Below are 17,875 nucleotides of genomic sequence, written 5' to 3'. Positions count from 1 at the left end.
CCCCGAACGACATAAATAAAGCCAGCACCGCCGTGTCACGCATGACTAGCGTGAAACAAGAGCCGCCGTCTGGGAATGCAGAAAGCGCAGCTATGAATTCAAATGCAATATGGCGGGCTCGCGGCGAGCCGAAGCCCCATTCTAAGGGCGTCGCAGCTGGACGAACGGAAAATTACACGGGGCCAATGTTCAAAGTGCTCCTTTCAGTGTACAACGTGTGCCGGCTGCTGCGTGTTCGCTGTCCGATAGGTACTGAAGCGGGTTGCTATAATCGTCTGTTCCAATGGAACCGCGCGATCCTTTGACCGAAATCATTATGGACATGCGATGGACTCGTTAAGAGATTAGCCCACCCTTGGCATGAAAATCATGGGTATCTTTGTGAATTTTCTCTGGGAATACAGTAAACTTCAAAATTAAAATAAATTCAATTTACATTTTTATTTAAACATACTTATTTATATTACAGAGTTTGCAAATGATTTCCAGTTTACTTTACTGTATTCCTAGAAACAATCTACAAAAATCACTACGATTTTTAAGCAGTAAGGTTCAGAGATTCGAACCGTGGCTGGAATGGTAATCTTGCTAGCAAAGTAAATTAGTATCATAGTGTATCATGAGTAATTTCAGTATGTTCGTCAGGATATCCCTGGTTCATTCATGAATCGAATACCATGTATACCACGATCGTGTAAATAGATTTCCCGTTGTATCGGGTGTACATACCGCTTGTTTCAAGGAAACGCACAAACTACCGCAACACCTGGCTTTATCTTACCGTGGTCGACTAAATGGCTCAACTTGCGGACACGGTAAGTTATCTGCCGAGTCAGCGTTTTAGTAGTATGTCTCGTTGGTGAAAGACAACCGCAAAAACCGTGTCTGCAAATAATACGTTAACGGTAGTACGGGCGTTCGCTAATGTTTCGCTAACAGCTCTTTAAACCCTCGCGTCAGCGATCCCCTGGTCGAGGTTCGAGTTGGTTTCAATTAGAAATATCCTCGTAGAAATTTCATTGAACGTTATTGGGGCTCTTTAGTAAATGGAAAAGCCTGTAGGTGCATTACTGTGCGGGTCGCGTGTCCGCCGAAGGAGATACTAACTTATCAGGCATGCCAAGCCCCGTCTTCCGAGTTCCTTGCTCTCCAACATCGAGCTATCGTTTCCCTCCTACTCTGTCGTTCTTTCATTCAAGCTTCCACGGAGGTGGACATTCGATCGATTGCCACCGAGAACACGTTTTCGATCGAAAAAAATTTCGCCTTCTCATAAGAAGTAAAAGGTGTTTAAATTGAACGGTCGATTCTTCTACGGTTTTAAAATCACGATTAGTCAGCTGCCAGCGATACGGATCAGATATTTCTCCAACCGTTTCCTTGCTTTAGCAAGAAAGTCTCCGAGAATTCTGCCAGTCACAGGTGTCTAATTGTCAAGAGAGTTGCGGTGTTCGCGTGCCTCTTACCGGAACAATGAAGATTTACTATCGTGTAGAATGTACTTCGATGAATCCCCGGTAATTAAGAGTCATTAACCCATAGATCATCGTGATTGATCACTCATAGACGATCCTTTCCTGGTAGGAAAGATCCTACCCTATCTTCGGATGATTGAATTCTGCTGACACATTATTTTGATTCTCTACTTTACTTCTTATCGAATCCGGAACGATCAACGGAGTGTCTACGTGACTCTTGCGGGAAAAGGACACTCCTAGATGAACGTGCCCTAGGTAACTCTACCCTCGACGTTGTGGTTGAGAGGCTCGCAAAGTATATTGAGTTACGAAATGAACGGTAAATCGAGGGGGAGACGAGCCTAAAATAGAGAGACATTGCCACCACGACACGGTTTAAATACCGACATTAAGACAATCTTCCGGTCACACGTTCGTAGTATGAGTTTCTAGCCAGCTTACGATCCCTTCCCTCGAAAGGATTTTTCGTTCAATTATTCCTATGCAATTCACTGCCCTTGTATCAGGGTTGTTCGATTCCAATTCGATTCTTCAGAAGTCTGGCAATTAAAGAAGGAGGAAATTATTATTTTACAAAGAGTTAATGTGTTAAAACTGATGGTATGTATGTACCGATTCCGTGTTTTATCGTAACAGAGTAATGAACTCTGGTCCCACATTTTTCGCCCTTAATGTATGTGTTCTACAGTAAATCATCGATGAATGTTCGAAGGCTCCTCGGTTCTGAGTGTTCAGACGTCATCCCTATTGCTTGACTGGTTCCACGTGGAACGACCCCAGTAGTGGGGATGCCGTGTCAATCATCGATGATTTACTGCAGATGGCAGTGACCTGTTACCAAAGGGAATCTATCTACCGAAGGAACGAAACGGAATCGAACATCCCTATCTCACATATTTCCTAGTAATTGATCCCTCCACTTCTTCCATCATTGACGTCTTCAATAATAAAAAAATGGACGTTCCTATGTCGATGCAGTACTAGCTGAACATTAAATATAGAAAGGTCGCTTTCACTCGTCGCGAACGGTATTTCGACGGCTTGAATCCTCTGTTGAAAAACTAACGACCTCCACCGCGCGATTTCTGAAGATCCGATTGAAAGGAGTGCGATGAAGCTTTCGCCGGGGCTGGTCCCTCTCGAGAGAGGACGGTCGATGGTCCTTCTTTTTCGAAAATCATCAGAGACCGAGTCACGCGACGGGTACACAGAGCCAGGGGTAAGTGACACCGGCTGAACTCTCTCGGTTCCTATATATAAACGAAAATAAAGCAGAATGACATTTGAACCGTACACTCTCCGTCCCGCAGCGTGCAAGATCGCGGCCCCTCTACCTCGACGACGACGTCGACGAAAAGGGAAACGCGGCGTCGCGACGTACGCCGGGGAAAAATTGTGTCAGCTAAATTAGGAGACCCGGCCGTTCCCTGATTCCTTTCTACACTGCTTTTTTTCTGTCGCGTTTTCGTTGCATTGGAAACGCTGGAGGATTAATCGATCCACGTCAACCGGGCCAGGGCCCCTCAGAACCGAGAAAGTTCGACTCCTCTCGGTTGCTGGTGGTGTTCCGCGAACGAGCGAACGAACGACGAGCGGCAATTAACATGAAATAAGAGGGAAACGAGGAAAGTGGAATGCCTGGCGACAGCCAGAACGGGAGATCTAATCAGAATCGAGTCGATGAATTAATTGACATGGAAGTATCAGGTTGGTTGCGTTAAGACATGCTCCCTGATTTCTTGTTAGACTAGGGGAGATCGGGGTTGAACGTGACAGGGTTGATAAGTTTTAGGCTTTATTACTTCTTGTCTTTCATTATACACAATTTCGCTCAATCTATTTGTGGTATAACTTTACCCCAGTGTTATTACTTTTAACCCCAAGCTCAATATAAATTCGTCAATTTTCACGGTAACAATATTTTTAATGATTAATTTAAAAACATTTCATCGCAACAGAACTGATCTTGAATCTCCAACCTATTTGTATAAATTAACATTAAATCTCTAGCTAAAATACAGACATTTTTATTTCATGAAAACCAAAAATTCGACCCCTACAAGGGAAAGAACGTTATTAGTATCTTTCTAAAAACCTTATCGCGGGCACATTGATTCTGTGTCGAAACGCTCCTTTTAGTTATCGTGGACGAACATTGTCCACACACTGAACCGTCCGGCAACGTCGCCTAAATGATTCTAATGAAGGAACGCGCGGAAATCGCAAGCATTGTTTCGTCGCGCGTCGAGAATAACAATTTCAACCGACGAGCATCACGATAAGTAGTCCTTTCCTGGCCGGTATTTAACATTCTCAAATGTGTATCCCGACACCGTGAAAGAATTACCATTTCCACCCAAACGAGAGAATAATATGCCTCGTCTCTGGACGAGTAGCTTTTCAGGGCGCAAAACACGGAAACACCGGGACGATGGCACGGAGGCGAATTCATTAGCGGACTTTCACCTCGATACAGAATTTCCGCTCGTACGGGCCGTCCATAGACGGACAACTGGCTCTTCCTACGTGGCGGTCGCGCAGGAGACCGTGACAATAGCATGTCACGGGAATTAAAAATTGCCTATAAATAGAGCGCGTAACAGGCCGGGGACCAGTGTTATCTGTTTAAAGACTGCAGGGACACTATGTCGCGTATGATTCGAGACAAAATTTTTTTTTTTGTCTTCGATCTTTCGATCGAATTCTTATAAATTTTCTAAAAATATCCGATTCTTGTACAGAATGATAGAAAAGAGGGGTTCGTGACTTCTAGGATAGATAGTACTCGCGAAATGATGAAAAAAATCCTGATACACATAGGTCGAAGGTTTCATATTTCCAAAGTTACATTATATTATATTACCGATCATCCTTAGACCACTTACTTTCAATCCTTTCGTTGTATTCCCACGCGAACATACGATCGTCTGGGACGTGTTTTTTTATCCGCTCTAAAAACGAGGACGGGCAGAGTCGAGTGTTTTTTAAAATGGTAACCTTCGTCGGAACGACGAATAAAATTCGCCATCGGTGGAGTTTCGATACATCCATGGCGGCGCATAAATTCCTCCGGTTGGTCCCGTCGCGGCGGGAAGAGATAAATTCCTCCGTTCATTTTGGGGAACGGCGACATTCGGGGTCAGTCGCTTTTGGAAATCAGCTGCCGGGAGAATGCGGCTCGCGCCGGTATTTATTTTTATCGTGATTCGCGAGGCCACGGGTAAGAGGCGATCGCGTGAAACGATAGGAAATAAAAAGCCACGGCGGCGGCGGTCGCACGTGCAACGGGAATAATGTATAACGGCCAGCCAAGGATGCACCGTTATTAATATGGTCCCGATCAGGTTAATTAATTGCTTTTTTAGGGGGGGTAGTGTGAGGAGAGCCGGTTTTGCATCGGGACATTTACGCGCGTAACAACACACGAAGCCCAGGACGACGACCAGGAAAGACTTCGGTACCTATTCCTGACGCATCATTGGACATGCGAGCGGATTTAATCACCGATCGAGCTACTTTGCGATTCAATTACTCGCAGGTGATCAGAATGTTTTTTCTGTGGTTCTTTCGCTGTCGGGCCCAACTGTTTACCCCAAACGGAGGCTTGCAACGGGGCGAAATAATGATTTCAATGGGACGTGTACTCGAAAAATTAGAGTCAATTGGAGGAGCAACTCTTCCAGTCTACCATAGGCGCGTGCATAAATTGAGCGTGGGCTTTCCGTGCGCGCGACCCAGAATCACAACGAGTTGTATGAACGGAAACTTGGCAGAGAATAGGACCTCCGTTTTTGGAGGTTCGATAAGCTGACTAAAATGAAGTACAGTCAGCGCTTAAACAACGCGGGCTAGATCCACGCTGCTCTGGTGGATTTTTTTTCTTAAAAATTTTTAGAAGACTTTTTAGTGACTGTATCCACTTCCACTTAAATAGATTTAGATCATTGTAAACCTGAAATGAATCTTTTTCTCAAGAAAATCCTTGGTTTCGCGAAAATATAATCATGACACAACGTTGAAGGACGCTGATTCACTGAACGCCCCAACAAACTGCGTTCGCAATGCGGGAAGTGATTCGCAGGAGTATTCATCGATTTGTACTCCCCAGTCTCGTTTCCTCGTGAGTTATGGAAAAATGAATGAACGTATCCACACGCGTCACCAGAATGAGTCATCGGATCGATGAATAAAAAAACTACAGTGACGTGATATATGGCTATTTTCGTGTAGCGTGCAGGTGATGTGATATATTCGCTCGATGCTGTTAATGGATGAGATTGTGTTATTTCTGACGACGTAGATACTGTGTGCATGATCGTGGTTGAACAATGATTAAACTAACATTGCGTGCATCTGTACACTAACACTAATTAACTATATATATACACACAGATATCGAACGCTCGAAGCGCTCTGTAACACACTCGCGATTACCTGAATGGTGCTCTAGACACCTTTCGATCGAGCAGTAACACGTACAGTCTAAAGGACGACCGGACGATACTATTACGAGGGTTCACAGGTGGTTGTACACGGGAGACGACGGAACAAAAGCTGGCAGAGAGCTTCCTCGGGCGTCCCGAACGCAATTACAAGCTCCATAACCAAGCCTAGAATAGAACAATCTGCGCTCATAAATTACCACCGACGTCGCCTCCGATGGCTCGTTCCCCCGCGGGCACGCTTAATTAACATTCATTAGTTCGGTACTGATCCGGAGCCTGCTTCGGTACTAATATAGACAACAAAAATCAAATTCATCGTGGTGTCGTAGGAAGCCCAGAATTAAAAATACTTCGTGCAGACTCCCGTGTTCGTGTTTCAATTCAAATCCTCGTCGGAGAATGATCCACGCCCGTTTGAATTAAAATTCTCGCGACAGGGTGGTTCACCCCCTCGCAAGGGATGTCTATTTTCATCCGAAAACGAGGGAACCAGCCTGTTTGGGGTCGACGAAAGATACAAGATACGTGTCCGCAAGCTTTTCTCCACGTCGTCCTCTGTTCCCTCTTTCTTCGTGGTGGCGGATATCAGAGGGAGGAAAGCGGGGAACCGGATTTCCGAAAAAGGGAAAGGCGGACTCGGGATGCAGGTTGCCTGTATGTCACGCACCGTGTATACGCCCACTTGAATGCGATAAATTATACGAAGAGGCGGGAGCGAAGGGGTCACCATAAAAGAACCTGTTACGTTCCAGATATTAATCCGTCGAGCGGGCAGAAAATCGTGCGCGGTACCATGATCCGTAGGGGATCTTTCGCCACCCCTGTTTTGGTCAACAGTAACCCCCGAGGGGAAAATAAACTTTGCACGCGGTGACGGACCATTTACCGGTGGTAACTGTGTTGATTCGCGATTGATCCGCCTGTTATGAGGATTCAGTGATCCAATGTGCCCTTCGAACCCTTGCGCAGAAGTTCTTTTCATTAGGTAATTTACAATTTAATACGTGTATCAGTAGATTTAATTGTATAGTTAATATAAAAAATTCAGGGGAACAGAGGAACAGTGAGTTCCCTCCATTTATCTATTCTACCATTTTTTTATATGTATTTGATACTAGTATGATAGTATGATAATTCGAAAGAAAAAGCAGGTGAAAATACGTGAACGTGTTACATCTATTCGAACAGCTGACGCGACAGTCAAGTGTTTCCGTACGAAAGTTCATCGTGCCCAGATTACAATCAGCCTATAAAATCGAGTGCTCTCTCCCGCTAAAGGGGTTCGTCTCCCCTGTTCGGCCAATAACCCGAGAGACCAGATAAACGTGAATGGGGTTATCCCACGATCTCATTCATTTAATCGCCTCGCCGTTATCCCGTCGTTAACCGGCACACCGGCTTATAATATAGCATGTTGGCACCCAACGAATAATATCGAACAAACGGACGCCAATCGTGGGACGTTTTCCGATCGTTGGCGAATCTACAGGGTGGGGGAGAACGCAGCGTTACCATGACTACGCTGATAATCCTCGATGTTCTTTTAATTGAATCATTATCCCATAAAAGGAGAACACGTGCTATCAATAACCGCCTAAACTGGCTTCCGTTAATGGAACTCCTCCAGTTCGATTAAATTCCACTTCTCGACGCGTTCTTTTCAATCTCTTTAGTAACGAGAGGATAACGGAGTTTCTTTTCCGTAAAATAGAAATTATCGGAGTAAAATTGTTTTCGTGGCGATACAGAGATAAACAATTCGTCGATCTTTATTCTCTTTATCGATCGTTGGGTGCGGGGTCCATTGTAGCCTCGAGTCTCGAGGAAAGAGCACGTTAAAAATATATCCCGCGAAGTTCTTGAGAGCACAAATAGAAAAATGGGGCTTTTGGGGGATTAAGGTCGAGGTTACATGGAACGAAATGGATCGCGCGATAAAACAAACGTTTCCTTCCCCGTGGTCTCCGAGGTTTCGAATGAATTTTCCCCCACAGAACAACCGAGAGGATTTCCTGTTTCGCTTGCACAAGTAATTGCGTGTTTCCTAAGGGGATCTCGCGGCGTCGCGTGCCATCGAGCGCTGTTAAGGAAATTAAAGGAGGACGCGGTCGAAGGAGTTCAGAGAAGTCTGCATATATAACGTGAATTGCAACGTCACGGAACCACAGCTGCTCGAATCGTTTCGATCGAACGTTTGTGTACTTCGACGGCAATCTCGAAGACACAGTCTACGGTATTATGCGGCAATCGGTTCGTTGCGGACGCAACCAGCGAGCTAAGAATGCAGTAGTTGCGAGAGTTCGTCGCTAGGCGTTTCTTTTATTGCGCCTGGGCATCGGCGATACGCGTTTGCACACGGACAATTCGACGGGTCTAGGTGCCTCGAAGACGATTAAGAAATGGTTGGTATCCACTGATACCATGGAACTGAAAACCTCGAGTCGTCTGATCGATATTACATTTTTTTCTACAAAATGATCTCGAAAAATTGAAATAGTTAGACAATGGCCTATTGATCGAACGACTTCAGAAATTCGTGCAATGTTTTACATATTCTAGCACTTCCATCGCCCTGGGAAGGAGTCGGGAGAACGAAAGTTGCTTGAATTAGATTTTTATCATTGTGAAACTTGTTCCGAGAAGAACTGAAGAATTGTGGGAACCGTGCATCCACTTCTTCGTGACTACATTCTTTCCTAGGTATACGCGTGCTACTCGATTGGACCAACAACTATCACACCAGGACGATCCCGTGGATTTCTACTCTGGTGAAACGATCTCTGTCCATCGAACGTTTAACAAAAAACACGAACGTATCGTAATGTTACAAGCTTCGTGTCACCGTGACTAATTAAAATGTGCTCACCAAGAGGAGTACGGTGCTCCACTTTTTCCAAGGGAGAATTTGCTTTCGCGGCGAGACCACGCAATCGGAGAATACGATTAAACCCGCACGCAAAAGTAGAGTGTTCCGTAGGAAGTAAAAGCAAGGACGACTTTGGGGATATTGGCGACGACAATTCAGCCCAGAATTTCTTTTGACAATACACATCGTTGTTAATTTTCAAGTCGATCCGGTCGCACTTTACTGACGAACGATGTCATAGGTATAATACGCGATCCAAGCCGGAGAAAAGAGGAAACTCGCTCCGCATATTTTGCCACGGTCGACGACGTATTCGAGCGTGTCACCCGTTCCACAGTCCTTACGAAATTATTATTGTCGTTCCGCATAGATCCGAGCGAACACGCTCTCCCCGATTCTCGACAGGCTGCACCGAATACGCCGTGTACTATTTTTTAATAATAATATTCATTTATAAATGGGTTATGAACTCAATATACAATTATATGGAAGTCTAGAGGATAAACGAAAAGCTTAGATATACAATAATGCGTAAAGATATACCAGAGTTCACGAAAACTTATACAGTCAAGGTATCGGTTCCACCCCAGTGGTTGGGATGAAGTAGAAACTCTCGCAAGGAACTTCCAATCCGACTCTCATGAAGTCTTAACTGTAGTACTATACAGAAAATTTAACATTCAACGAAAGTTCTACGGGACTACATGAAAAACTAACCGTTAATACCGTTTATAAAATTTTCAAGAAATCTAGCAATTAGCTATGGTACAACTGGAAATGTAATTCTATTACGAAATACCCTATTGTAAATTCCGTTTCCCGTACGATGTTTGCCCGGGATGGTAAAACGGGTTCGGGTGAATCGAATTAATCCGATTCCAAGGAAATAAAAAACGATCTCGTAAGCTCAATAACTGGAACTTAACGCCTTATACGACGCCGGAACTATGTAACAGGTTTTACAAGAGAATAATTGCACTGGTCACGCGATGTTATAATTGAATCCCAGATGGGATTTATATTTTCCAATGCTGTATTTCGGAAGCGATGTATCGTCGATGATCCAGTTTGCCCTGGATCTAGCTCCAGTACGAGGGAATTCAGCGAAAAATGAACAAGGATCGTTCTTTTTTGCGTCGAAGAAACGGATAACGGTTCAAGCTTGTACACCGGGTCTCCTGACGGGTTTCGAACGTCACCGGATGGGCCGGTTCCGTTCGACCAAAACAAACGTGCCGACGTCGGTTTTTGATAGACGGTAACGGTCGATCGTTCCTGGTAAAGAGGCGATTGTCCGTCCAAAAATGTTCAGCGTCGATAAGATTCCTTTTTTTCCGGGAAGGAACAGTGAGGTGGTAAGTGCACAGGGTATCATCTTGTACATGTAAGAAACATTTACACGGCAACATTAATGGACGTACGTTGGGTTTAACAGTACACTTTAATGCCACGACCGACAGGCATAGTGCTTCGAGTGGCGTAATCGGTAAACGAGCCACTCGGCGTCTGGTCGAAGGTATTCCGTCGAAGATGAAAAAAGGGGAATGACCTACCTCACTGCGAGCTAAGTCACTCGAAATTTCCGCGATGATATTTATTATGAACAGGACACACCTCTTGATACAATACACAAAAGATCCAGATAGTAGTCGAGACCAACTACAACTGAGTAAAAAAAAAAATGAGAGGAAAACTTGTACTAAAATTGACCGACCCTACAAATACGTGAATTTTAAAGCATTTTGCAAGTGGCTAACGCGGATGAGGGTTTTTAATTTAAATAATACTGTTTTGAAAATTGAATACAAACCAGGGCACCTAGTGTTTTGTTTTTGTGGACGAGTCCCTGTACGGAGCGCATGACGATCGTCACGTATGCACTGAAGATTTGTTTCGTTTTAGAAGCACTTTTGGAGCTCAAAATGTTTGCAGTTTTTACACTTCTCGATGTCCAGATAGCGACTAATCGTTACTGGACACGGAAACACGACAGTTGGCGAAGAAAAACAAACCATGACGTGGGAGAGACGCAGCTCCGTTTGACAATCGATCGCCACTTATGGAAGGAGTCTGAACAATTCCATGTTGAGGGAATCGCGTAAAACAGAGACAAATTTTATTGCTAAATCGGCTTTTGATATTTACACTGTCGGAAGCCAGATAAAAACGTAGGTAGGTTAATCAATTTGCTGTCCAAGACACTACATGCACACACGAGTATTTTTTAAAGAACTTCTGCGAAGGGCGAGAAAGGTTAAAGATCAAAAGCACTTTGAGTCACAGAATCACGGTAGGTTCTCGGAAATAGCATTTTATTGAGCGTTAGATCGAGAACTGACGAAATCAACGAATTCCACCTGACTCACCCGTCTTCTCCAGAGACGCGGTCGAGAGGTTTGAAAATTCGAAAGCTCGTTCTCGCCATAATCGTCGCAGTAGGCCAGCCAGGAGTCCGGTTCAAGGCCGACGATAGCTCGACAAATAAACGGGGAAACGTCGAACGGATGAATCCTCGAGGAATGACAAACGACTACGAATTGGTTAAGGGAACACTGTTCGAGCACTGGGTTCGCGAAATCGTTTCGTTGGTAACGGTCCCGGAGACACAACGTGCTCCGTACACAAACAAAAGGTAACTCTGACACTGAGAGGGATCCCTAGTGTGTTTAATGACACAACGTGCTCCGTACACAAACAAAAGGTAACTCTGACACTGAGAGGGATCCCTAGTGTGTCCTGGACGGCCTGTTTACTTCGTTGAATTTGACCGCAAGACCCCACCCTCGCATTATCGAGGCTGTCGACAGCCAATTAAGAGGCAACATGCATTTTCGAGGAAAAGGAAACACGCGTTGACAGGTCGAAAGGGATCCGTGGAAAGGACGAAACTTGTCACGCCGTACGTGTACGTACGTGTGGGTTGTCGGACAGCAGCGTGTTTGTTACTCACGTATGGATGGCTGGTCCTGTTTCTGTCCGGTTTCAGGATCACCGGTGAGCCCTTCACTCAAGGATTTCACGATGATCGAACATTCGACGGGACGATCACTCACTCTCTAGAATTTAACGGTCAGGGTGTGCCCCGAATTTCCATGCGACCAACGGCGCCCGTCAAACGTGAACTACTGCCGCCATCTTGACACGAGCGAAGCCAACGCCGTTCGACGGTCGATCGCGAAACCGAGACCCCCGCACGCGCGGGACAATTCGAAATCGTGACACGACATGAATCCTTGCGCGAAATTTTATCGATAAAAAAAAGAACTTGGGGAAAATAATGATTCGCGGTTTTTTATTGGCCTCTGACACGTATGACAGCGTATAGCGAAATTAACCTAGTTCTAACAGTCACAGCTTTAATGGAGATTCTATCATAGGTGTAACATAGTTTATCAATTGAAGAGATCAATTTTAAAAAACCATGTAACTGGATTGTAGGAAAATTTTCGTCATAGAAAAGAAGCTTTAGAGTATTTCTTGCTTCGACAAATAGTAGAATGTAAGAGTTATATAAGGAAGATACAAGTGATAAGATTGTGTGGGTCAATTATGTAAAATGTAGGTCGTTTTTTCGAAAAAATTGTTCACATGCGGCGGGTATGTTAATTTTAGAAGCGTGACGCGTGAATTGGAACAGTTTAGAAAGGTACAACGATAAACTAGTGTGTGGCCAGGGTTCGCGAATAATTCGCGACGTCCCTGGGTTCGATCGAATCGACGTTTTCGCCAGCGGTAGTAGCAGTCCCTGGGCAGAATGCAACTGCGACGTGACACGGAACGACGGACCTAGTTCGCTAAAATTGGACGCACGTGCAATTTCTGGTACGTAGTTGTCGCGAGTGACACGACTTGTTCGAGCTGACTTGTTTATTTCGTCAGTCGATGGGATCGCGAGATGGAGCGGGATTCTATTAATCGGCTTTTCAACCGACTGCTTTCAGAACACGTGTGGCTCGAACGACCACGTGGGCCGCATGAACCGAGAAACAAGTGCCGCATCGTCCGGTGAGTGCATTCGAAAACCCTGTGATATCTCTGCTATCTGGACGATACGATGCTAAAACAATGAGAATCTCTATTTCCTGAACAAACACTGATATAAGGGAAATATTGTCAATTGTCGAATGCACGTATAAATCGCTCCGAAAGGGGTAACCTTACAGGATGATATTTTGAGAGGCATAGACGTTCACGAGGGTGCACGTAACTGGCATTTATCATTTTGCAAGAACGATTTTTAATGTACAAAGAATGTGTGTATTCGAATCGCACGACAATACATATCTATGTACTTAGATAAAAAAGGAACTATGTGATGTAGTTTATAGTACTTTGTCAATTTATAGAAATTACTTGTAAGTAAATTAGACAAAGACATGTACTGTTAATGCAGTCACACTAGCTAGATTGAGAAAAGACTGATAGCCTAAGGATATACAAGCTGCAATACGTCTTTGTCAACATAAAGAACATATAGAGTTATGGCCCAAGAGGAACCAGAATTAAAGAAGTTGAAACATTCTGTTATATCAGATCATGTCTATTTACCTGACTTTCAGAAACTCTTTTATGAGCATTGGCATAATTTTAGTGACATAAAAAAGGATAACCTTGAAATGATATCACAACCTTTTAGAGTATGCAAAATTTCCCATTTTCTTCGTAACGAAGACTTCATGGATGAAATAAAAAATGAATTATTGGATGTCAAAAGTAGAAGGAACAGTATAGATCTATATCAGTTTGAGCAGACCAGTGATCTGGCTAATGTGGACACTAAGAACTTAAAGTTATTGTATGAAACATTTCAAACAGATCTAGCAACATGGATGGAACAGAATACTAAGATAGATCTTAATAAAAAAATATCTATGTCTAGCTCCTGTTATTCTGATACAGATTATTTGTTATGTCATGATGATAATATGGGTGATAGGAGAATTGCTTTTATACTGTATCTTTCAAAGAATTGGACAGTGGAAGATGGAGGAGCTCTAGATCTATTCGACACGGATGGAAATGGATTACCCAGAAATGTTGTTAAATCACTAGTACCAGAATACAATTCCCTTGTATTTTTTGAAGTTGTAGATAACTCATATCATCAAGTAGCTGAGGTAATTTCCCCAGAGAAGTCTCGTTGGAGTATTAATGGTTGGTTTCATGGTCCTTTAAGAGAGAGTAACAAACCTCCACGACCCGATACTGAACCAAACTACATAGGACCGGTGAACAAGCATGTATCATTGGACAATTGGATAACAATGTGTTACCTGCTTCCTGGAATAGTCAAGGAGATTCAACAGGACATGGAACAAGAATCATTTGCGTTTCTATCCAATTTTTTGGTAGATGACATTTATGAAAAACTTGCGACAGATGTGTCATCGGGTGCAATTGTCTGGCAAAAAGTAGGTCCAGCAGATATCTGTAACTATGAAATAGCAAAGGAGGAAACCTTGCCAGAGTTACTGAAGGAGTTCTACAATATGTTTAAGTCCATCTCAATGTTTCAACTGCTGAAGGATTATACGGAATTGGATCTTGTACCAGAGAAAGAAACAATGAAGCCTAAGATGCTGATCGAGCTGCAGAGATGGTCCAAAGGTTGCTACACACTGATATCCGATAAATCTTTGTTAAATGACGCTACTGGTCCAATTAATGAAAAAAAATCGAGTAATGGGTGTATGAATAAAGACGAGGAAGGCCAAGATGATTCATTGGACACTCCTAGGGCCAGCAAAAGCAATAGAAACTGCCGTGAAAAATGGATAGCCAATAACGATAGCAAGAACGAAGAATCGGGCTGTAATAGTCCGACAAGTAATAAAGAAGACGAAGAAGTCAATGAAGACGAGGTACTAAAGATAATCTTGAAGGGAAAGTCTCCTCGACTGAAGAAGAAGAATTTGTCTCAGCAGTCTTCTTCGTCAAAATTAGAGAATATTTCACCGCAAAAGTTGGCTAGGGTCTTAGACACCGACGATTCGGACGTGTCAGACATTGGGGATTACTTGTCGGATCCCTTAGACTGTTCCCTCGAGTGTTCTGATCAGGAAGAAGACATGGATGACGCGAATGCATCAGAGCCAGGAACTCTGGACGTGATAATTCAATTCCACACGGGTCACGTACCCGAGGAAGACACTATAGATTATGTAGACCCTAGAGAGCAAGAAGGTGCACTGATTCACGTACCCGCGAAGAACAACCACCTTTGTCTAGTTTACAAGACCCTGGGCACTTCTCGTGTTCACAAGTACGTGAATCATTATTGTACAGATTACTTCTACAATTTAATTTGTACATATTACGAATAATTCCACTGGCGAGTTCAGGAATTGTGTAATGAATCGCGGACGAACAGCGTTCGCTTTAAAAATGTATCATAGTATTCGTATTAATAAAATTGTCAGTATTTATCGTCGGACATGTGCGTATCTCGTTTTTCTACAGCTATCCTTGATCCCTTCATTGAAATCTATCCTAAGGGGAGGTATTAATTAGGATACTCGTGCTACATACTATAAGAAAACCACAGTGCAGAAAACATTCTCAATTATTTATTAGGTGTCGTACATAGCAATCCCTTGCGTTTACGTTAGCTAAGTGCAATCGGGGATAATCATGCATAAATTCAAAGTTCTACGTTTTACGGTGCAAGGGAAGCTCGGACACAAGATCAAAATTTAAACGAAGAAAGAAAATGGTGTTAAGCTTACGATTTGATGGGGTTATTAAAGTCGATTTCCGGTTCCTGTACTCCTACCCTAGGACGGGACGAACCTTCCTCCTTGCCATCCCTAATCACTTTCGTGGTAACCTGATACGTAAAAGATTTTGATAGAGAATGCCCGAGAATCGTGATTGTTCAACGTCTCGGTGGTATTAAAAGTACAATTATCATATGACTGTTCGCGATTCGAATTGCCTTTCAGGTCTCCTACACGGATCACTCGAGGCGGAAGCCATTACCGGACACGCCTTCGATTTGTCTTCGTTCCAGATGACTTCAACGTCCGGAGAATCAATTGCTTCCGATCGCACGAAACGTAATACGTCATAATCTGAATAATTAATCTCGAGACGGATTGTTAATCACCTGAGAAGCTGTTGGAATCCCAGCCATACGTTTCCGCAGTTCGTTCAGCTGCAATTCTCTCTGAAAGCTCGCGTCGCCCTCCTGAGAATCTTCGCGTAGATCCTCGTTAATCGATTCCGAGGAGTACTCGACCTGCACCCATGGACAGATCGTCGGCGAGGCTTGCAAGGAATTGCTGCCGGGTCGTGAAAGTCGAGGAGAAAGTCGTCGCAACAGTGAAATGAGTTTCGATCTGAAACGAAGAATCGTACCGGCAATTTATCGTCAAATGACATATCGGATATATGCGTGGAGATCGGTGAGTACTTTGTGCTGGGAGTTTGAAGATGATCCGATCCGATCGGTCCGCTTCTTGAAAGCTGTTCGGCGCTTCTGGTCGTGTCCCTCCAATGTAGTTTATTAATGGACCTCCCTACTCGCCAGTCTAGGCTGCTACTTTGTCGGGATTGAAAGCCTGAAACGTAACTTAAATTAGTCATACGATTTAACACACGAGATCTAAATTTTTATTGAAGTAGAAACAGAAACTCTCACTTTGTTCATTCACAGTCTGACTAACCCTCCAGTCCAAGGAGCTACTACTTCTATTCACGCTATAAATGTTATCACAGGATTTGGTGGCAAGGTATGTGGCATGATGGCGACGTCTGAGCAGCTTCGAAACTGGTCCCAGGTTTCTGAAAACATCACCCAATTAGTTCGAAGAATTTATCCAAGAAAACAATAATAATATTTATTTATTTATTTATTTATTTATAAACGGGTTAGCCCCATTGTTTCTATAAGTTGTTAATACTCACTTCTTAAATTTTCGCGACTGTTCGATCGGCGGTTTGCTCTCGCAAACCACCACCTTCACTTCCGGTTCTGGACAGTACGTGCCAACGCGAATGTGGCTGTAGCTTCCGCGAATACCATCCAGAGACCGGAAGTTACCGCGTTCGTTCGAAGGCACACGGATGATCTCGATCTTCGGTCTTCCCTCCATTTTCCTCGAACTAGTCCCGATCTATTCTATCCACAATAAAATCCAGCACTAATCGATCACAAAAATAGTAAAAGAAATTCTTCCTCTCTGGCTCTGAGCTGTCATCGACTCGTTCGATATGTGTTTGGCGGCGTTTCCAGTTTTTCTCTCAAGAACTATGATCGGCGACACTCTTAAAATAGTCTTGGTATTTTTCACATCTATCCAAAATTCTCTTGTCATTGTAGCACGTCATATTGGTTTCAAAGGGTTTGGCACGCGCTGACGTACCGAGTATCACGCGTCCTCGGCTATTCACGTGGCACGTGCTCCCGGTTATTCGACTCACCGTCGCCTTCTCGCTTCCTTCGTCGAGGCTGGTCAGGTTCATTCATTCCACTGGAATCATCCTTATCCGTTGGCGAGATCGTATCTTATGTTGCATCGATGCACACGAGAGCTAATGGAATCTTTGAGATCTTGCAATATTTCCGTTCGTGTCTTTATCACCACACGCGTACGCAATTAAATTATTGTCGCATAATAAATATCATTAAAAGAGTTTAGAAATATAGATACTCGATTCTGGTATAAAAAATGTTAGCGGTTCACTGCTCGATTAAAAAACGTGTATATGTTACACCGTGGACAGTCCAAGGGAACCTGTTCACAGACGTCTGCCGTTTCTCCCGAGCTTTTCTCTCTCCTTTTTCGCCGCGAGTGGTTTCTACAGTTCCTGTGCTCGTTTGTGTGGTTTCACTCGCGACGTGTCTCCGGCCTGAATCGCCGTCAAGCTGCGAGAACTGACGGCCCCAATTTCCTAAATAACGAGCTCCATTAACTATCGTTTTTCTCTGTCACACCTATTTTCGTGGGACGATTGCACAATGGCCAGTTACGATCACAAGAGGAACAATGCTTGTCTTACGTCTATTCATGCAATTGATCGAAACTGTCTGTGTTCCTGTAGCATAAATGTCTACCGAGACTATTTGGACAGGCTGGAATCGATCG

The 17,875-nt window shown here is 43.8% G+C and overlaps 2 protein-coding genes across 2 annotated transcripts in view; one reads left to right on the top strand and one right to left on the bottom strand.

Moving 5' to 3' along the window:
• Positions 1-16,882, bottom strand: part of LOC107185463 — a 30,794-nt gene extending 13,912 nt beyond the window's left edge. Inside the window, exons 1-5 of the mRNA XM_015573147.1 lie at positions 16,695-16,882; positions 16,429-16,571; positions 16,201-16,348; positions 15,895-16,126; positions 15,515-15,615 (exon numbers count right to left, since the gene is read on the bottom strand). Of these exons, the coding sequence (XP_015428633.1) occupies positions 15,515-15,615; positions 15,895-16,126; positions 16,201-16,348; positions 16,429-16,571; positions 16,695-16,882 (812 nt within the window). The remainder of the gene's footprint in view (positions 1-15,514; positions 15,616-15,894; positions 16,127-16,200; positions 16,349-16,428; positions 16,572-16,694) is intronic.
• Positions 12,978-15,215, top strand: LOC107185464 (prolyl 3-hydroxylase OGFOD1). The gene has a single exon (XM_015573148.1). The coding sequence runs from the start codon at positions 13,271-13,273 to the stop codon at positions 15,110-15,112; it is 1,842 nt and encodes a 613-aa protein (XP_015428634.1). The 5' UTR covers positions 12,978-13,270; the 3' UTR covers positions 15,113-15,215.
• Positions 16,883-17,875: the final 993 nt, after the last annotated feature.

This window comes from Dufourea novaeangliae, unplaced genomic scaffold (assembly GCF_001272555.1).
Source record: "Dufourea novaeangliae isolate 0120121106 unplaced genomic scaffold, ASM127255v1 scaffold57, whole genome shotgun sequence".
Classification (NCBI taxonomy): domain Eukaryota; kingdom Metazoa; phylum Arthropoda; class Insecta; order Hymenoptera; family Halictidae; genus Dufourea; species Dufourea novaeangliae.
The sequence above is the reverse complement of the archived record's forward strand: the minus strand, read 5'-3'. Positions and strand labels throughout refer to the sequence as shown.

What these genes read in the sequence shown, in the direction of transcription:
- LOC107185464 (XM_015573148.1), top strand. Translation starts at nt 13,271, where the DNA reads ATGGCCCAAGAGGAACCAGAATTAAAGAAGTTGAAACATTCTGTTATA.